We start from the raw sequence: 22279 nt of genomic DNA, 5'->3' as shown, positions 1-22279 counted from the left end.
AAATCCTGTGATTTCGTTGGATTTGAATTAAATTAGTAAAATGTGACATAAACAAAATTTTATTACATTTTTCAAGATTTCTAAAAATGTCAAGAAAATTACAGTAAAAAACACACTATGTTAATCACTCTATTGATATTGTGTTCAAAAATTATGAAAATTGTGTTTTATTCCGTAGCGGTCTCAATAATAAACTAAATGATATGACATACAAAACATTATAAGCACTCACTCATACACATACACCTACACATGCTAAACAACAATCCTACATCTTCATGTTTTTCTAAATAACTGTCTAGATTACACACCAAACCAAAAAAGTATAAAACAAAATATACTTTGTATAAAAATATATGCAATTACAAAAACTGTAAAGGTAAAATGTGTCATTTGTTGTAGGGGTTGTTTTGTCTTTGTTGCTTGTTGCAGTGATTCATCATTTTTACAAATGTGTTTAGCGAGTGACGTCTGACACTCAAGAGTTTTAGCAGTACTTGCGTTATCACTCTACTACGCAAGCTTTTTACTTATTACAAAGTTTTTCATATCTCAGCTTGTAGAGAATAATGCTAGAAATGCCAAGGTCCTGAGTTTAGCTTCTAGGAAACACACATGCTGATTAAATGTACTTTGAATGCAAGTCTTGCTTTGGATAAAAGCATCTGCCGAATCTAAAAATCTCTGAAATGCATAAATGTCCTGAACCTTACTGAAATGAAACAAATCCAGAGTGGCAAATGCAAAATACTACCACAGGCGATTGAAAATGAGACTACATTTATGTGAGTGAAAGGCCAGGGTTGATAACCCCATTCTAGCTAAGAAGAATCCTAATTTTAAGAACTGCTGAAAGCAGACAATATTAACTGTTATAAGGATAACACTTCACAATGAGGTTCAGTTCGCTAACATTAATGAATTTGATATTATGAACAACTTTGACATGAACAATTTTCACAGCATTTAATAATCAAAGTTAATGTTAGTTTGTAAATGCGCCATTACTCATTAACCCATGTTCATTCATAATACAGCAATGTTCAGTTGATATGTTAAAAAAGTATCATTAATGCTGTAAATGTATTGTTCATTGTTATTTCATTATACCTAATGGGTTAATGTTAACGAACATGGTTGATTATGTAAAGCAGCAGTTGTAGACTTGAAAATGCTTTCCCAGCATGAATACTGTACATACTTAAGATTTTGGCTCATCTACATGTACAATACAAATCTTATTCATTACATGCAGTTTACGAATTCCTTAAGCATGGAAGATCTCAAGAAGATTTTTGCACTGTTGGAATCCAAACATATTTGAAAGCATAAATGTTTGATGTTTGTATATAATGGATGTGGGTTCTGAAAGGTTATTCATCTACTAACATTTCAGGCTAAATTGGAACAGATTTGGTTCTTTTATCTCTTGTGTTTACACAAAAGGCTGCCCAGCAATCAGTCTTTTCACATAAGTTTCTCGTACTTTCATCATTGTTTTCTCAGCGTCATCTCCGCCGCAGTTTTGATCACACCTAATGTTGTTGTTTATGATAACCCATGATGTTTATTCACCCCGAGTCTCTTACATCGGAGTATCGGCCACTTGTGTCTGTGTGGCAGAGTGTCCATTGGTCGGGGGCGATTCTGGAGACTCTCCATTGATGATAGGCTTGTCCAAAGGCTCCTGTTGAGGCAGAGGAGCGACAGACAGCAATGTGTTCCCTTGGTTCTCTTGATCCACTTGAAAGGAGTCCTCAGCCTTGATTGAGACGAGACATTGGTTAGATACACTCAGCATTGATCCTACCTCAACCGTAATATTGATTCATTTGGGACGTGCAGTGATTAGATGGTCACACTCACCAGTCGTAGCCCTTTCGATTGTTCTCGATTGATCTTTAGAAGGTATCCAGCAATTAGCAAAGCAGCAAGAAGCAAACCCGTGATCAGAAGCGAGATCAGGACAATTTTAGAGCGCTGGCCCATGTAAGATATCGCCTCCTCTACTTCCACCTAGACGCAGAGCAATTCCAAAACATCTTAGCTTTTTTTTTGACCTGGAAGTAGTTGTGTTTTAGTGACAAAATAGTGTGAATTAAGTGGAGTTAGGCTTGGGTGAAGCATCATATAGTGTGTTAATCTGATTTGTCTGCACAGCTGTTTACCCTTATAATGAGTTACAGTCTTACCTCACCCTAACTTAACCCTAAACTAAACCACATGGTAAAATATGCAGTGTTTCTGACTTAGAGGCATAATAGGGTGTGTGTTATTCATATAGACTGGAATCTGGGAGTAACACTTTATTAAACCACTCCACTCTTACTTTTGTACATGTGCACTCTGTTTTTCACCCTGTGTACATGACAAAGTTTTTAGTGTTGCTGACCTTATCGGTGATGTTGTCGTTGTTAAACTTCCCAGCCATTCCTTCAGGATCAGCTTTATGAAACAAAAAAGAAATAAAAATGACCAATTTTAATCTAATTATTAACGTCACTGCAATATTTAACATGTGCCCACAATATACTAATTTTTTGATTTATATTTGTATTTTTTGTCAATAAATTTAGTCATTAGAGAATTTTAAATTCCAATTCAGTTCCTGAATTTGAAGTGAGATACCTAACAGTAGAAGTTTTTGATTTGAAATTCAAAGAAATACAATGCTAGATAAATGTTAAATGTTGGATTTAGTAAAAATTAAAATTTGATGCTCTATAAGATGGATAGATGGATGTTTGAAATGCCATTTATAGACAATTGTGTGTGTTTCATATTTATAATTTTAGACTTGTACACTACCAGTCAAAGGTTTCTGAACAGTAAGATTTTTTATGTTTTTTTAAAGACTTGTCTCCTGCTCACCAAGCCTGTTTATTTGATCCAAAGTACAGCATAAACAGAATTTTTAAAAAATATTTTTACTATTTAAAATAACTGTTTTCTATTTGAATATATTTTAAAATGTAATTTAGTCCTGTGATCAAAGCTTAATTTTTAGTATCATTACTCCAGTCTTCAGTGTCACATGATCCTTCAGATCCTCCTTTTTTATTATTATTGTCAATATTTAAAACAGTTGAATACATTTTTTCATGATTCTTTGATGAATAGAAATATTCAAAGATCAGCATTTATCTGAAATAAAACGCTTTTGAAACATTTTGAGAAAGAAATTATAGAAATGAATGCTTCTGTTTAGTAAGTATACTTTAAATTGATTAAATGTGATGATAAAGACATTTATAATGTTACAAAAGTTTCTATTTCAGATAAATGCTGTTCTTCTAATCTTTCTATTCATCAAAGAAACATGATAAAATTCTGTTCAGCTGTTTTCAACACAATAATAATATTAAATGCTGTTTGAGCATCAAATCAGAATATTAGAATGATTTCTGAAGGATCGTGTGACTGGAGTAAAGATGCTAAAAATTCAGCTTTGAAATCACAGGAATAAATTACATTTTAAAATATATTCAAATAGAAAACAGTTATTTTAAATAGTAAAAAAAATTCTAAATTTCACAGTTTTTGCTGTACTTCAGATCAAATAAATGCAGGCTTGGTGAGCAGAAGAGACCTCTAAAAATATTAAAAATCTTACTGGTAGTCTGACTGGTAGAGTATATTTTATCATATTTATAAACTTGCCTTTGTCATTTTGTGGGCCTATTTTAAGTCAAATTCACACTCATGAAGTTCAGTCGAACTGAACTTTAATGAACTGATATTGAGTTTTAAGTCATTAAGTGTTTTTGTGGGACACACTGTAAAAAATAAAAAGCACAATTTGTTGAGTCAGCTTAAAATAATTTGTTACCCTGCTGCCTTAAAATTTTAAGTTCAGTCAGCTAAAATAAGTTTAGTCAACTTGAAATGTTAAGTTGCACTAAGTAACAAAGATATTTGTGTTTGCTAAACTTAGCAGATGGGTAAGTAACCCAGCTGCCTTAAAATTTTAAGTTGATTCAACTCAAATATCTAAGTTGTCACTTAGTATAATTTAACATTTCAAGTTGAATAAACTTTTTTTGAGTTGACTGAACTTAAAATTTTAAGGCAGCCAGGTTACAAATTATTTTAAGTTGACTCAGCAAATTGTTTTTTACAGTGCACGTTGTAATATTTAACAAATATAAAACAAGCAAATAAATAACAACGTGGAGGCAATACAAACCTTCAATACTGTCTCCATAAACAATGATCTCATCCGTGTCGTCTTTCTGATAGATTTCAAGTTTGCAGTCTTCACCGCAGAGATGTTCTAGAACACTCTGTATCCTGACTTTAGTCTCTTCCTATTGGACAAAAGGGTTTTTGAATAAGTGTAAGACGCTTTAAATACAAATGTATATATGTAAGTTTTTTTTAAATATAAACCTGTGGAAAAGAAAGCAAAGTGATGCATTAAACCTTTCTCTCTTTTTCTCCCCTTTCCTTCTCTCTTTATCTATCATGTTTCTTTCTTTCCTGGAATGTGGTGTAATATGATGCCTGCATGTTCAGGTTTTCTCTCATAGCAACAGCCTCCCCTTCCACTCAATCACAGTTCTCCAAGGGAACATAGGCACATAAAAGAATTCCCATAGGAGCCTCATAAAAATATGCCATTTTGATCATAAACCGTATGATTAACACTGAAATAATATCAGAATACTAATACTGATAATTACGTTGCTAATAAACTGAGCAAACGTTCAAAAATTAAAAGTAGTATGAATGCTAAAATGTATCAATAATTGAATTAAAATAAGTGTCAAATTCGTTCTGAATTTTAGCTGAAATCATTAGATGTCATGAAGTCTGCTTTAGTCACATACACAAGTCATTCATGATGTGTGTGTGTTTTCCTGTTTTACTACTCGTAGTAGATACTTTATTCTATTGAGACTCTTTACTGGCTCTGAAACTAAACCTAGAGGCCCGACTGTGTATCTTGGCAGAGTTCCTGGCGTGAATGCCGAACTGCCACCGCCCATAGCATGTAACGGAATGCCATTGATGTGCAGGCCGCAAGGCCTCTATGACGGGTCCACCCAGTTAGACCTTAGCACATAGCATAGTACACTTATTAGGGTCTTTATAGGACGACTTATGAAAGGCTTCAGCATCTTGTATAATGTCATAGTTGGCAAAAGGAAGATACATCTAGCAGTCTTTCTATTGTTTTGTCTGTGACTAAAGGCACTGAAATGATTTATTTATTTATTTATTTTTTTTGGTAGATTGTTGATCACACTTTAGTGTGGGTTTTCTGAAATTTAAAGGTGTGTGGGTGTGTCTGAGTCATTGCTAATGATGGTAATGGGGGATCCTCATGTAAACATGGAAGGTCACAGTACACAGTTGTTGTTGTTTTTTATTTGTAATTTTCATTGTTTTTAAAGACAATTCTCAATATCATATAGTATTGTTTTTATTTATTTATTTATTGGTATTAAATTAATGAAGTGCTTCTTTTTGTTTAAAACACCGTACAGTTCAATAATGCAGCAAATGCTACCATTATGCTTTACAATTTACTTTTTTTAAACATATAATATTGTACATTTAACATTTTATGGCTTAATGGTAAAGAGAAATTTGGGGAAAGTGCTTAAAGGGGTCATTGGATGCCCATTTTCCAAGTCGATATGATTCTTTAGGGTCTTAATGAAAAGTCTATAATATACTTTAGTGTGAAACAACACCGTTTTTACCTTGCCAAAAATCAGCTCTGCAAAAATCATCCTGTTCTGGTCAAGGTTGCTTTAAACGTTAATGAGCTCTGCTCGCCCCGCCCCTCTCTTCTCTCTGTGGAGTGACAAGCCTGTTTACTTTAGCCGCATTCAGCAGCTTTTAGCCACTAAACTTGCTAACTGGGTGATCGCAAAGATTCATAAAAAAACCTTATACTCACTTCTGCTGTAAGTGAAGCTGGATCACAAATGATTCGTGTGACTACCGTTCAAAAGTTTGGGGTCAGTACATTTTTATTGTTTTTTTTTTTTTTTATTAATACTTTTAATCACCAAGGATGTATTAAGTTAATAATTAAAAGTTTATTAAAAGTTCATAATAAATAATTTACATTGTTATAAAATATTTATATTTTGAATAAACACTGTACTTTTAAAACTTGTTATTCATGAAAGAATCCTGAAAAAAAAAAAAAAACATTTGATATTATCCAACATTGATCATTCTAATAATAAATTCGCATATTAGAATGATTTCTGAAGGATCATGTGACACTTAAGACTGGAGTAACAGCTGATAAAAATTCAGCTTTTTCATCACAGGAATAAATTCCATTTTAAAGTATGTTAAAATAAAAAACATTATTTTATATTGTAAAAACATTTTGCAATATTACTGTTTTTTTCTATATTTTTAATCAAATAAATGCAGCCTTGATGAGCATAAGAGACTTCTTTAAAGACTATTACAAGTCTTACTGACCCCAAACTTTTGAACGGTAGTGTATGTAGATCGGGAGGCGCATTCCCTTCACAAACAAACGTAATCCACTGCATCTTCAGCGGCTCAGATGTCAGGAGTAAATGATGACCACTACGTTCATTATTACATCCAGCAACACAACACCTCAATCGTTCAATCTGGGATATTCTTGTCTAACTTACATCCTTGCTCCAGCATCGAAACAATGGAGGTCGGACTATTACAGCTGATTTAAGGCGGGTCTGAGATGAGATGCTCATGTCAATCAACTATCGTGGGAGCGGCCTCTGTGGGTGTGACGCCACACTGACAGGCATCTGAGAATGGCTTGATTTGAAAATTTTACAGATGTCTATTTAATTTTACAGATTTAATTTTACAGATTAATTAAAAACCACTGCATGGATTTTTATCATTATGTGGGTAGATTTGTACATACACTGCCAACACACATTAATGTTCAAACAACATGCAAAAGTGAATTTAGCATCCGAAGACCCCTTTAATAACTGTCATGATTGTAACAACAACAACAACAAAAAAGTAATGTTAATAAAAATTGGCTTCATTTTATTTCAGGAAAATGCCATTTATATATTTTCTTTTTGTTTTGGGGTGATCTGTGATATAATATAGGTTATAAAATTGGGCTGTGAGGTTTGGAAATTAAAAGAGAATCTAAAATATATTTTATTTAAATATTTTAGTTGTATTTTTATTAATCGTGTTCTTACCTTGACAATGTGGGTGCAGATTTGCAACCTACTTGTTACTTCGATGAAAATGTTTAAGAACCAGTTTGAGTACTACTGGTCTGTTTTGGTCTCTATAACTTTAAGTAAAGCTTAGGTGAGTTCATTTCAGCCTTTTTAAACTAGCCAGAATGGATCTAGAATCAGCACTGCTACTATTATGTAGTATTATTTCCTCAGATTCTACCCACTTATCTCACGATAAATCCAGGCTACTACTTACACATGTGGAGGAGGCCTTTAGTTTCAGCAGCACGTTGTTTTTGTATCGCTCTGGTATTTTATCCACACAGATCACATTGCCCTGCAAAATCAACACAAATATAAAACTAGAAGTCTTCTTAATCTATAGATAGAGCCTGACAAATAATAAAGTTTTTTATTATGTTTTAACATAATGTTTATGAGGTACAGTATGAAGTTTCCCCACCTTAGAAGTCACACTGTTTTTTTCAGGTAGGTTTGAGTCGGTCCGATCTGGGGTCTGTGTGTCAGGTTGAGTTGGCTCAGTGGTCTCAGCATGTGACATCTCTGAGGTCTCTGGATCTTCTGTAGCAGAAAAATATACTTGTAATTACTTGACCTAGTGTTGTGGTCATTCTCAAAGAGTTGTTTTTTTCATACAGTTTAATTTTGAATGTGGAGAACATGGTCATTAATGAGGTAAATTCTACTTTTCAGACTTCAGGCAAATTATACGTTATACGGGTAGGTTCATAATACTATAGATCACAAATATTTGTGCAAATATGGATTATATATTTTGCATCTCATGCAAACCAAACTTGAATTATAATGTCATTTAAATGTATACGTAAATACTTAGATTTTATTGCTTGTTTGCTGACTAATGTTCTTTAAGTTAATCAGAATATTAGCTCCAAAACTCAAAACTCAACAATGGAAAATGAATGAAAAACTATTGTTTTTAATTACAAAGATCCTTATTAATTCATTAATGTGTTAATTATTCATTTATTTATTTGCTGAGTGTAACATTATTATTATTTTTTTTTTACCTTTGTTGTTCACTTTTGCTGTTGGAAGGACTGGATCACCATCCCCACGGATGATGCTCTCCAAATCTTCATCACAAATCACAGCTGAAATATAAGGTAAATGTTGTCAGGGAGGCTCATTCAAACTAACTGCATCCAATGTAACTGTATTGAATCTTTCTCAAATATACAGTCTTTAAATCTAAAAAAAAAAAAAAAAAACTGAAAAAAGATTGCTGTTTCCACAAAAATATTAAGCATCACAAATGTTTTTTTAACAATGACAATACTAAGAAATGTTTGAGCAGCAAATCAGAATATTAGAATGTTTTCTAAAGGATAATGTGACACATACTGGAGAAATTATGCTGAATTGTAATAATATATCACAATATCATTGTTTGTACAGTACTTTGGATAAAATCAAATAAAACGCATCCTTAGTGTAAATAATGGACTTCTTTCAAAAACAAACCAAAAAAAAAATTCTGCCGACTCCATGGTTAGGCATCACTCACATATATTATTCAGAAATGTATCTTGTTAGCTAGATAATATTGTTAGAATAATAGCCTTGACTGATCTGTAAATCAGTGTTGTGTTGTCTAAAATCTCCTGTCACAAAATTGTTTCACTGGCAGTGTTCCATAGACTCAAACCCAATTTGCATTTTCGTGAAACATACGTTTTTCCTCTTTTTTTTTTTCTCTCTATTTAATTGAGTTGTTTTCTGTCTTCATCACCCATAGGCATTATAGTGTATGAGTTATCTGGCTGGCAAACATTTATCTTATTCTGTCCTCTCTTATGCTTCCTTTAAAATGTCACTGATGCTGGAGTTGGTAAGGCTGGTCCTGTTTGACTAGAGAGCTGAAAGACAACATAACTGACTGTGTTCAATTGGCCGCATCCAAACTAATTAAATTGAGTGACAAAAGTTTACAAATCTTTGAAATTCAGGTATGTTTAGCATTTGCTTAGCGTGCTTAGTGCCAAGTTGATTAAATTGCATAATGTTTTTCAGAGCTAGAGGAATGAACACTGACCTAATTTCTGAACAGCTCTGCCAAAGGCTGCACTGGTTTGAATCAATGAGTTAAATGTGCTGTGTGTAATTAATAGACTGATTGAGCGTGGATACATCAGCACAGACTGAGCTAATAAAACCGTAACCTCACCCATCCTCCCTGCCACAAGAGGTCCTGACCTTTGACCCCATCCCTGCCTCAACACACTCCCCTCTGGATGCCACAGAGAGAGTCAGTCAGAGGTTAAAAAGAGAAGAATAGGAGGAAAGGAGATGGAAAAAGGACATAAAAGACTCTTATTTATGTCTCAGAGATCTTTCTGGAGCCATTTCTCATTTGCACATGATTATGTGCTGAAAAATGTGATTTATGTGATTTTCTGCTAGAGATGTTTTGAATAAAGGAGTGATTCTATTTTAAAAGAGAGGTCTTTTTCTGTCTTCGGTCATGTGTCAGTGCTCAGCATGATACGCGTGAAACCTAAAGCGAGACAGTACTGAGTCAGATCACTGTTAGGATGAATTAGTGCACTCTAAAACATCCGTTCCATCCATTATGATGAAACAATCATTTAGCATTATTTGCATAATTCTCCTGAGCACGCACAAAAGTATTCTCAGGATCACTATATGGTCTAATTAATTCAAATTGATCTTTATCAAATTGATTGGCGTTTTTCAACGTTTTGGTAGATTTCTGGTAGCACTTTAGATTAGGAAACACATATTCACTATTAACTAAGAGTTAAACTCCTAATTTAAGGGTTATTGATAGGAAGCTATTTCAGAGTATTGGATAGGGTTAAGGGATCTAGAATATGGTCGTGCAGAATAATGCATTAATATGTGCTTTACATGTACTAATAAACAGCCAGTGTGCTAGTAATATGCATACAAATAAGCAATTAGTTAATAGTTAATAGTATTCCCTAATCTAGAGTGTTACCAGACTTTGTGTGTTCTATTATGTAAACAAAATAGCTGTAAGAAGTGATGATCCTGGACCATAAAACTAGTCATAAGTAGCACGGATAAATTAGTAGCAGTAACCAAAAATAAATTGTAAGGGTCAAAATTATCATTTTTTCTTCTATGCCAAAAATCATTAGGATATTAAGCAAAGAGCATGCTCCATGAAGATATTTTGTCATAAATTTTCTCAATATTTTGACTTTTTGCACCCTCAGATTTCAGATTTTCAAATAGTTGTACGTAGGTAACGTTTAGTGGCACAAAACGTACATTTTTGTATGTTTTTTATAAATGCTAAAACGTACAGTTTAGACATATTTCAACGTTTAAAATGTACAAATCGTGACGTATTTTAGCTAAAAAAAAAAAAGTAAAATATTTAAGTATCTTTCATATCATTAATATATTCATATCAATGCCTATTTTATAAATATGCGATTTAGATTTTTAGCCCCCTTAGCCTACTCCCAAAACTAAACCTACCCATTTTATAGCAAATATGCATTTGTATCATTTTATTTATAAGCGAAGAACCAATGAGCGTTCGATTTTTCCTGCCGTAAAACCTGTCATTTCTTGATGCTGCAATATTTGAATTTGTAAAAAGAACTTCAGCGCGGGTTTATTGCTGCTGCTGCTAAACTCGCTGCTCGGGATGGGAATGAAGATTCTGAAGATTTGGAGTACAGCGCACAAATAAAATTGTTTCATTTTGTAATTATGTTGCGTGTTCGGTGTATTTTATGGTTCTATTGTTAGTCACTACATGTTGGAGAAAACGCCTTTTGTGTCCCATCATGTTAATATTACATTAATGGTCAAACAATTGCAGAAATGTTATATATTTTAAGGGTTTAAGGGTGTAGTCTTGTTCAACATTATGTAGGTCTATTCTTGGAACCGAGCTGGCAGCAGAACATTATGAAATGTTATAATTTCATTCAATTCATGCAATTGAAAACATAAGGTCATTAGTATGACAACTAAAAACAACAATAATGAAATTAATCAATATTGTATTTATATCTTATTTATAAGTTGTCACACCCCTGGACTTTTTAGTTGGTTTCTCCCATCAATTCCTCCTGCAGCTCTGTGTGTTTTGGTTTCTCCCTCATTGTCTGCACCTGTGTTTGTAATCAGTCTGTGTATATATAGGGTGTGTATTCCGTCTTGCCTTGTCAGACCTTATCGTTACCTCCCTGTGTTTCCTGTTCCTTGTGGATTATTAAAGACTGTTCGTTTCACTACGTCGTTGTTCGTCTGTTCCTGCCTGAAGCGTTACAGAAGGTCTGACCAATACAGTTTTTTTTTTTTTTTTTTGCGTGTTCTCCCCCGTTTTGTTTCTCGTTCGTTTTTTCCAGTTGTTTGGTTCCGTTGTGTTTTCACTATGAATCCCCTACTCCGTCCGGAATTCATCCTCCTTCGGCTGAAGCAGGGGGATCTACCGCTCGAGGGATATACCGTCATGTTCCAACTAGTAGCTCACACCACCAGCTACCCGGACGACGCGCTCTGTGCGTTCTATGATGCGAGGCTAAACGCCGCATGCAGAGCGCCGTCGTCCGAGGACGGCCCTCGAGCCGATTTCGCCTCGTTTGTGGAGTGGACACTGGCGAGAAACCGATCCTCGTTTTCCGCCTGTTCCTTGGAGAATCTCGCCAGTGTCACTCCAGACCCAGATCCCAACAAGCCACCACCCCGACCCGCGGAATACCAGCCAGAGCCCACCGATGACGGAGAGCTAAAGCCCGCCGCGACCAGCGGGCCATCGCAGAAAGGAGCGACAGAGCTGCTGATCGCCACGGAGCCTGAGCTGCATGAGCCGTCAGACCAGGTGCGTGAGCCGGCCACTATGACCGCGACGGTGGCGATATCAGTGGAACGGGAAATTTCTGAGGACAGCATTACCCACTGCACCACCGCTGAGGGTGAGCTTAATTGGATTTTGGGACATACGAAAAGAGACAATGAACCTGATCTATGTTTCCCTGAGGATTTAAATCTTGAACCCCCTGTAAATTCTGAACCGTCCATCTACTTAAATTTCCCACCCACCCTCCCTCAGTTACCTCTGTTTAATGGCCATAATGGTTCAACCATGCCACCACTGCTGCCTGTCAGTCCCTCTGCTCACCCTCAGCCCACCATCTGTGCGGTGGGTTCGCCGCAGGTCTGCCAGTCATCATCGGCGTCATGGCTGGAGGATCCCTCATCTCCACCTTCAGCCTCTGAGTCCTGGACTCCGTCTCGGCCCTCCGACCCTGCGGCTCCACCCCGTCTCTCAGCTCCCTCGTCTCCACCGTCGCCCGTCGGTCCACCAGCTCCACCGGGCTCCATCTCGGGCTCTACCACCACCTGCTCCGCCTCCGTCAGTCGGCCCCCGGGAGTCGTCAGCCTTTCCTCCACCATGGCTCCTCCCTCCATCGGCTCCACTGTGAGGTTCCATCATGGCTGCAGTCTGGGTCTCACCTGGCTCCTCCTGCTCCAGCCCCCTCCTGTCACCTCCTTGGCTCCTCCCTCCATCATCACCTCCATGGACTATTTCGTCACCACCCTGGACTCCATCTTTTGCCCTCCTCCCAGGAGTCCGTCCTCCGCCGAAGCCCCCTCCTAAGACTTACATTTTGTTTTCCCTGTTTGTCGGCGCGAGGACGCGCCTTCCGGGAGGGGGAGGTAATGTCACACCCCTGGACTTTTTAGTTGGTTTCTCCCATCAATTCCCCCTGCAGCTCTGTGTGTTTTGATTGCTCCCTCATTATCTGCACCTGTGTTTGTAATCAGTCTGTGTATATATAGGGTGTGTATTCCGTCTTGCCTTGTCAGACCTTATCGTTACCTCCCTGTGTTTCCTGTTCCTTGTGGATTATTAAAGACTGTTTGTTTCACTACGTCATTGTTCGTCTGTTCCTGCCTGAAGCGTTACATAAGTCTAGACAAAGCATATTTAACTGTATCCTGATGGTAGGTGAATTTTTATTTTTATTTATTTTTTTTTTTCTTCATATTCTGGTTTGTTTTGACTAAGAGTTATGCAAATCAGTAATGGCGCAAACACTGCCAAAGATTAGCTCTGAATGCTATTTGCACAATGCAATTCCCCATCTTTTAAACCGGGTTTGAGTGTTTGTGGAGGCATAACTGTTTAGTGAATCCGTCCCTAAGTGTTTTGTAAATTTAAGATTTATAAGCGGGATTAGGTAGCTTCCCAAGAATAATACATTCCACTTCTGTGTAATACACTTTGCAATTTTGTATGTCACTGGTTGATTTAGTGAAAAGATTTAAACCTAGGAATTTATAGATACTAAAACAGTAAATTCTTTGTCATCAAAACTCTCAGTCACTTGCAGGACATTTTTATTAGTATCGCTGACTGAAGAAATGTATAATATTTCTCAGTTTGCAAAAATTACATTGCTTTTTGCATGTTCCCAAAAGATGAAAAGCACAAATGTGATCTCTTTAATATCTCAGTTGTGCCAGCAATAAGATTAAATGGAGAGCAATCTTTTTTTTTTTTTTTTTTTTTTTTTTTTTTTTTTTTTGAGAGAAAGACCCCAGACATGTCTCTAGACCTTTTACTGTATACCAGCTTTATATTCTAGCTGTATGCCAGTAATTGTTTCAGATGTTTTTAAGACTCCTGAGATACGAGTAGTAAATTGTTCCTTCAGTTTCTGACGTTACAGATTAATTCATGCCAAGGATTTTGTTTCCATCACCGTGAGCTGAAGTCACCAGATGGGTACATTCAAATCTTGTTTCCTCCTCCTCCTCTACTCTAGTATCCACCCTCCTGCTTCTCCGAGCCCCTTGTTCCTAACATGACCTCACCTCAGCGGTATTCACTCATACACTCGCTCCCCCTTGGCTCCTACCAGCACGATACGGCTTTGTTTATTTCTCTTTCTATTAATTGGTTAAACGGAGACAAATGTATGTGGTATCAGGCGTGTGTGTTTCTGTGTGTCTGGTGTTGTTTTGATGGTTTAATTTAATTTCGAGGCACTTGCAAACAGAGCAACTGTGCAAACATCTTAACCAACATAGTCTTAAAGATTTGCTTTGCACAGTGGAAAGCTTGCTGAGCCAAAACATTATATTAGGTATATTTCAGTGCAAAGATAACAAAAAGATAACCCTAACTGACCCTCGGCTGGAATCATTTACTGTGCTTCTTTTCCACTTCCTTTCCAACCTTCCTGTAATCTGACAGATTGGTTTTAATGAAGTTTATCTTTCTTTCACCTGTTTATATTCAGACATGAAATGTGTATGAATGACTTCTTTGGAATGATGAAAAACAGGAAAATATGGAAAACGGGTCACAGAGGAACATTTAAAAGAGCTTATCTAGTTTCTTTCAAAACCATCCTGTTGCTTTAAAGCACCCAGAAAACAAAATTCTGATCTAAAAACTTATAACATCAATACAGCATACAGTTCAAAATATCTTGCGTTTTTTTTCACTATAAGAAGAGAGTTCTTGAACCACTGAAGAACAAAAGAAGAGTGTGGAGGATAAAATTGAGATGGCATGCTAACACCAAATTTTACTGCAATATGTAACACACTTGTCCGTCACAGCTGTTATCCTGTGCTATAGAAAGCATTCTGTATCTGGAGGTGATAGCAACTTAATATACAGTACACTGACTATATTGTCCCTCAAGTAACTTTTGGACCCTTGTGCAAGGCTCATTGCAAAGGCAGCAAAAGGTTTCATTCCAGGGTTTGTGTTTTCTCAGATACACTTCTAAGAGATCTATAATGTCACTCTTTGGTCTTGTTTTCAACACTATACTGTGACTTGTCTGGTATTGACTGTTCATTGATTATCTTGTTCAATGATTGTTTAGACTGTGATTTTATGTGTGTGCGTATCATTGTATAGTGAAAGCAATTGTTTGATTGTAATTTTATATCTATAGGGTTGGTATTAGACATTTTGTATAGATATGATATAAAAATAGATAATATTATAGCCTATTACTTATTTATTTTATATAAAGCATACATTAAAAGAACAGCAAGAAACAACATCTGAGCATTGGTAGATTTACAAGCAACCACAATGAAATGAATCATGTAAAAACTACTTTGAAAGCATTAAAGACTTTGCTCTGAAGGCGCTACATAGTTCAGTTGTTGAAAGAATAAATTAAACCATATCACTAGCTCTGAATAACAGTGGCCTGTATAGAGGGAAGGCACAATGGAGCCCATTACTCAAAGAATCATATGAAAGCATGGCTTCAGTTTGCCAGAAGGGATATTAGTGACCCAGTTGTGATGTGAAAAAAGATTTTGTGTTCACATGAGAAGAATGAGCTTCCCCCCCTCCCTATTTTTGTTATGGTGGTACAAATTTAATGCATCTTGAAACACTACAGTGAGTGGTACAGAAGTGTTAGCATCTGGGTCACAGGGAATGAATATCTGGCTAAAATAAAGGGAAGGATGGGACATCATTAAATAAAACCTCATTATAAGCCAAATTAAAGGACTGGTTTTCCCAAAAATGAAACTTCTGTAATTTACTCAGCATTATGTCATCCCTAACCTGTTTGACCTTCTTCTGTGGAACACAAAGAAGAAATGTTGTCCATTCAATGTAAGTCAATGGGTTCCAGTGTTTGGACTTCAACATTCTTTTAACAATAAAAATAAATTAAAACTTCAGTTGTGTTCCACAGTAGAATCAAAGAGCTGACCGAATTTAAAAATTTGGGTGAACTATCCCTTAAAGGAAAATTAAGATTATTTATTTATTTGTAATAATTTGAATTAAAAAATGTATTCTACAATTTAGTTTGACACTTTCCCCTTTTCTTTCTGTACAACCATTCTTAATTATGGACATTGGTGTTCATCTTTTAACCAAAAAATGTTTGTTTTAGAAAAAAATAATAAAGGTGAAAGTTGATGTCAATAATTGTCTACACAATCCACTCATGCACTTGTACCAGCACCATCCCCAACATTACAAGTAAGCCTCTTACAACCAAAGGGAATATTTCTACAACCCCCTTCCATCCAGATGTTATTTCTATTCACCCCCATCCCCCTTGTTCCTCAACCCATCTTCACCCCTTATTTCCTATCACATAACAGGAAGTTACATCTCTTATTCTCTTACCATCCCTGCCTTTCCCTGAAAGCTTCTGGGAATTTCCAATCATGGAATGTTTCGACATTCCAACCCCAGGAATGCTTGAATAACGGGATCAGATGGATTCCTTTTAAGCCGTCGGGAAGACGGAATGATAAAGGAATCTATCATGCGAGGAGAGAAAGGCAGAAGGGTTGTGGGTGTCAATAAAGTGGTATGCATTTGTTCTACATCTGGACTGTGATCCTCAAGGCTGCTCGTGCTGCTTGGCGAGGTCCCCCGTTGCAGTTTCTCTCTGAGCCGACAGCACGCTCGCTACATCATGCCCTGCTTCACACTTGATAACACTGACAGTTCGTCAGCTGCTATGAGAGATCAGCTTTTACTACAACAGATGCATGAGCATATGCCTCCAACCCCCGTCTCAACTACATCTGTCACTTTTGCCTATCAAAGGCAAAGAAAGTGTCTTTAAATCTCGGTCATAAATTAACTTTTTGCAGTGACTTAGAATTTTTCCTGGTGGGCAAGAAGAAATCCCATAGACTTACATTTGAAGGTGAACCAGAATGTCAAAGAGGCTTGGGGATTGGCTCTTTTGACTTCACGAGCCAAAATATTCCAGAAGACCCTAGCGACCATTCAGAACAGCCTAGCAGTCACTAACCACTCTGAATGCCCTAGCAACCATTCATTTAAAAACCCTAGTAGTCACTAACCACTCTGAATGCCCAAGAAACCATTCATAACACCTTAAAAAGTGCATAACAATGACCTCGCAACTACCAAAAATGTCACCATCGCTGTATTAATTTGATTAAAAATACAGTAAAAGCTGTAATATTATGAAATATTATAACAATTTAAAATAACTTTTTTTTTATATTTGAATATATATTAAAATGTAATTTATTCTAGTGACACAAAGCTGAATTTTTAGCAATCATTACTCCAGTCTTCATTGTCACATGATCCTTTTGAAATAATTCTATTTTGATTTAGTTCTCTCAATACATGTGTTATTGTCAATATTTAAAACAGTTTTGCTGCTTAATATTATTGTGGGAACCACAATACATATTTGTTTCAGGATTATAAAGGCATAAGGCTGTATAATATCAGTTTCTCGATCTAAATCGATTCTCATTTTTACGAGATGATATAGATTTTTAAATCACAAGAATGAAACTGTAAGTTGTAGAGACTTACAGGGATGGTAGTACTCTCACTGTCAACAACATCACCAAGGCTCGCCCCAATCGGCCTGATGGGGGCGCTACAGCGAGCAAAAGTACGTAATCGCTCATAACTCCTAAACCATCAGTCGCAGGCTCAAGTGTCTTATTTTGTTGGAATCCTTGGCTCGAACCAATATATATGATTTTTTGAAAAAGTTACTTTTGCAAACTAGCTTGAACTAGTGATATCACATTTTTCAAGGGCGTACACTGCGTGTTTTTCACACATACACATGTGCGATGTTCATATCATATGATAGAACTCATTCCGGACAACTTTGCCTCTAGAATCACTGCTGTCAATCAAATCGTTTGTTAAATGATCGAGAAGATGTAAAAAAAACTACTTTTGCCAACTAATCCTAGGTTTTTTACTCAATCTGGAAAAAAAACACTGCTGTACAATTCTCTGGACTCTTTAGGTTAATATTTATCAAAAAAATGTTGAAACTAACCCTTTGGGAAGCTATAACAGGATCGTTTAGAAAAGGGGCCTGTTCAAATCTACCCAAAATCCTATAAAGCCTACATGAAAACTCAAAACTTCATGAAACCTGGTGAGCACATGACAAGTGATTCTTAAAAAAAAAACTTTATTATGTTTTTTGAGGAAAATATTTCAGGATTTTTCTCCATATAATGGACTGATATGGTGCCCCCAAGTTTGAACTTCCAAAATGCAGTCTAAATGCGGCTTCAAACGATCCCAAATGTGGTTGTAAACAATCCCAGCTGAGGAAGAAGGGTCTTATCTAGCAAAACGATTGGTTATTTTCATAAAAATAATACAATGTATATACTTTTTAATGTCAAACGCTTGTCATGTCTTGCTCTCAAAAGTATTTAAATTGTATTTTTTTTTTAATGAAAATAACTGATCGTTTCGCTAGATAAGACCCTTCTTCCTTGGCTGGGATCGTTTACAACCTCATTTGGGATCGTTTGAAGATGCATTTTTTCCTCAAAAAAAACGATTTCTTTATGACTAAAGAAAGAAAGACATGAACATCTTGGATGACAAGCGGGTGAATACATTATCTGTGAATTGTTGTTCTGGATGAGGACTTCTCCTTTAAAGCGCTTGAACCCTGGTAATCGATGCTTGTAGCCATATATATATATATATATATTTTTTACTGTTCTTCAATATTTAATTTAAGTTTTTATGACAATTGGCCACCAAACAAATGTTTATATTTAAAAAAATAATAATAATAATTGGATTTTTTTCCTTAAGAAAAAAAATTGGTCATGCACAGTATCTGTGTATATATATATATATATATCATATATCATATCTTTACTGTCACTCCTGATGTGTTTTAATGTGTCTTTGCTGAATAAAAAAAGAACTAAAAAAAATTAACATTAATCTAGATTAATAAAAAATCTACAAGTATTTTTCAGTGTTAGCTCATGATGTCCTACCTTATGTTAGAAAATTTAACCTTTAAGTTGACTGTAGATCATCATCTTATCATATTTTTTTTCTCTCTCTCTCTCTGAGGTTGAGAAAGCAGTGATGGTAAAGAACATACTGTTCAGTTTTGCAGTGCTCCACTAAATTATGCCTGGTCGTCTGCTGCTACACTGAGCGTTCCCTTAGGGATGCTGGAATTTGAGACTCAAACAATCCAGTTAAAGGGAAGGAGGAATGTAAGTTTGAACCTCCTTCTCTCTCTCTCTTTCTCTCTCTCTCTCTCTCTCTAACAGCATGCCCCCCAACCTCTGACCCCTAAGCCCTGTGTAGGGCCCACATTGTCTCCACCCATAGGGAGGGCAGCAAACATATGGAGGAAAGACAGACTCTTATGTTTCTAATCAGACACTCCTTCAGCAGCCCAACCCCTTCACTCTCTGCCAAAGCATCATTATCGGCAGAGCTTTAAGCTACAATAACTGAGTTATGGGACCTAAGCCAATGAGAGTGAAAGCTGTTCTTGGTTGGAAGGAGTATTCAATGGAGTGCATGCCCCAAATCTGCTTTGGAAAGTAAACATACTTTTTGCCGTAATAAAATCTACAGTCCAAATCAACAGAATTTAACCAAGGGACAAAATTGTTGCTTAAGAAAATATTTTAATAGTTATAGATAGATATAGGCTTAAAACAAGCAAAACAACAAATCTAAATTTAAATATTAATTTAATTTAATATTAATAATATTAATATTTTGAATTTAAATATAAAATTAAATTAAATTCAAGTGACTTAAAAAAACGTTTTATGCGATTTTATAAATAAGTAAAAATAAATACTTAAAATAAGTTTACATATATTAGAGGAAAATATTAATAATTAATAAATATAGATTTAGAAAATGACTCTGCACCACTGCTGTTTTCGGTTTTCCCCGTGCAGCTCTTTCAATGTAAACATCAGTGTTTGTTTCTGTCTGTGACTGAATTTGAAATATGTATTACATCATACGGTCCACAACTTTTGCCGCCCAGGGTCTTCTAAACACCTGGATACTTCATAGTCCGCCAAATTAGCAAAATCCTCTTTATGCCTAATGGAATAACAACAGATGGACTCTTTATTTCACATACAGAGGCACACACGGCCACCTGGTGATATAATATATGCACAGATACACTGTGCTGGAGAGAGCGAATCAATTGATCCCAAGCCATTAACTTGAGAGGAAACTCATCAACTTTATTTACAGCGTATGGCTGTGATGTGAAGGGGTGTGGTAGCCTCGCAGACAGCGAACGAGCAGAGCGGAGTAGAGAAATGCATTACAGCAAGCACTCAAACTTTTACATTAAAAGTTTTCTTTCTAACAGTTACTAAAACTTAGGAGCAAGACTAAAATGTTAATGTATAACATGCAACATCTTGAGCACTGAATGCAAAGTTGGGTCCAAACATCTGCAGGAGTACAAAAGTGGAGTAAACTGTACTCACCTTGAAAGGAGACGGCAAAAAGACAGATTAGGAAAGCAACTTTTGATGCTTTGTGGCATTTTCTCTGTGTGGCCATCCTGAGCGAACGGTCCTGCAGCATGTGGTGTGACTGTGTGGGAGAGTGGGTGAGGTTTGGGTTTGTTTCTCTGTGAGTGTCACACAAGGGATAAAGCCAATGCCTGTGCTCTTATAGATTCATGCGTGGCCCTTCCCCCTCTCTCTTTCACTCGCTGCCACTCACTACTCTAGCTGTTCCACTCTATTCTATTCTTTCCTTCATTTCCCTGAGCTGTGTTGTAATTATGGAGTATGGTGTCTGTATCTAAAGTAGCTCAAATTGCATGTTTTTAGTTGTTTGAAGTGCAGTTAAGACAATTAAGACAAAATAGAGACAGCGTCAGTGCTCAGCATTTATCCATCAGCTTGCTGTGATGGCATTGTGAAAATTCACATTGTAAAATACATACATATCATCATAGCTATCCTGTAACAAAGGAACAAACATGGCTTGTTTGACCATTTTAAATGTGCATATATTTGTGCAAAGCACTGCAGAAAAACTGAATGTAAACATTTGTGTTTTAGAACTATCTGAAAGTGGATGATAAATGGCTTCTTTGTCCTATTGCAAATAAGAATAGTGTTTTAGGCAGCATTCCAGCGGCAGGTCCACAGAATGAAATGTGTGTTGAAGCAGTTTCTTGTGTTATGTTAATGCATACTTTCCAGTCTCAACAAAGTGACTTAAGTATTAATAAACAGACAATAAATCAATTTAGGACAGTTTATGCTTATAACAATGTTAATATGTGTTTACGATTTGATTGTGTATGCAAGAATCTGCAGCTACATTTCAAGCAAGCATTACTTGTTGTTGTTGTACGGCTGTTTTCATTTAGGTGAAGAAAGTAGGACAAAGTGCTGCCCCCTGCTGTTTAAAATTTCACATTTGTGACCCTGGATCACAAAACCAGGGTTGGTTTTTTTTAATTCAGCTTTATATATAATGTGAAAAGCTGAATAATTAAGCTTTCCATTGATGTATGGTTTGTTAGGATAGGACAATATTTGGCCTTGGAAATCTGAAATCTGATGGTGCAAAAAAATCTAAATACTGAGAAAATCACCTTTAAAGTTGTCCAAATGAAGTACTTTAGCAATGCATATTACTAATCAAAAATTAAGCTTTGATATTTACAGTAGGAAATTTACAAAATAGTTTCATTTACCATGCTCTTTACTTAATATCCTAATGATTTTTGGCATAAAAGAAAAATCGATAATTGTGACCCAAACAATGTATTTTTGGCTATTGCTACAAATATACCCGTGCTACCTGGTTTTTTATGGTCCAGGGTCACATTTATCCTTTTAGGGTATTAGGAGACTGCAGTTCTGAAAGCAACCTAAATTTGCATAAAGAATACAATATATGTGACCATGGGACACAAAACCAGTCAGGTATATTTGTAGCAATAGCCAAAAACACATTGTATGGGTCGAAATTATCGTTTTTTCTTTTATGCCAAACATCATTTTGATATTAAGTAAAGATCATGTTCCACAAAGATAAATTTCCTACCGTAAATATATCAAAACTTACTTTTTGATTAGTAATATGCATTGCTAAGAACTTTTTTTAAAGGTTTTCTCAGTATTTTGATTTTTGTATGCACCTTCACATTCCAGATATTGAAATAACTGTATCTCTGCCAAATATTATATCCATACATCAATGGAAAGCTTATTTATTCAGCTTTTCAAATGATGTATAAACCTCAGTTTCCAAAAAAAATGACCCTTATGACTGGTTT

At 35.8% G+C, this 22279-nt stretch overlaps 1 protein-coding gene across 2 annotated transcripts; it reads right to left on the bottom strand.

Annotated features, from left to right (window-relative positions):
* Positions 1 to 502: 502 nt before the first annotated feature.
* Positions 503 to 20646, bottom strand: si:ch211-286o17.1 (uncharacterized). Of its 2 annotated transcripts, none has more exons than XM_051113310.1 (8): positions 20466 to 20646; positions 8222 to 8305; positions 7633 to 7748; positions 7426 to 7506; positions 4187 to 4307; positions 2393 to 2445; positions 1867 to 2016; positions 503 to 1762 (listed from the first exon to the last, which is right to left on the bottom strand). In XM_051113310.1, the coding sequence occupies exons 1-8, from the start codon at positions 20563 to 20565 to the stop codon at positions 1586 to 1588; spliced, it is 882 nt and encodes a 293-aa protein (XP_050969267.1). In that variant the 5' UTR covers positions 20566 to 20646; the 3' UTR covers positions 503 to 1585. The 2 variants fall into 2 exon arrangements, with proteins under 2 accessions (XP_050969267.1, XP_050969266.1); XM_051113309.1 differs by having other exon boundaries at positions 7633 to 7751; positions 20466 to 20644.
* Between the last annotated feature and the right edge of the window lie 1633 nt (positions 20647 to 22279).

Source organism: Labeo rohita, chromosome 6, assembly GCF_022985175.1.
Source record: "Labeo rohita strain BAU-BD-2019 chromosome 6, IGBB_LRoh.1.0, whole genome shotgun sequence".
NCBI classification, from domain to species: domain Eukaryota; kingdom Metazoa; phylum Chordata; class Actinopteri; order Cypriniformes; family Cyprinidae; genus Labeo; species Labeo rohita.
Note: the sequence above shows the minus strand (reverse complement) of the source record. Positions and strands in the feature narration are given on the sequence as shown.

Excerpts from the sequence above, each read along its gene's own strand:
- si:ch211-286o17.1 (XM_051113309.1), bottom strand. The coding sequence starts at position 20,565 with ATGCTGCAGGACCGTTCGCTCAGGATGGCCACACAGAGAAAATGCCAC. Across the intron at positions 2,017-2,392 it reads ACGACAACATCACCGATAAG|GTGGAAGTAGAGGAGGCGAT; the intron begins GTCAGCAACACT and ends CTCTGCGTCTAG. Across the intron at positions 1,763-1,866 it reads AATCGAAAGGGCTACGACTG|GCTGAGGACTCCTTTCAAGT; the intron begins GTGAGTGTGACC and ends GTCTCAATCAAG.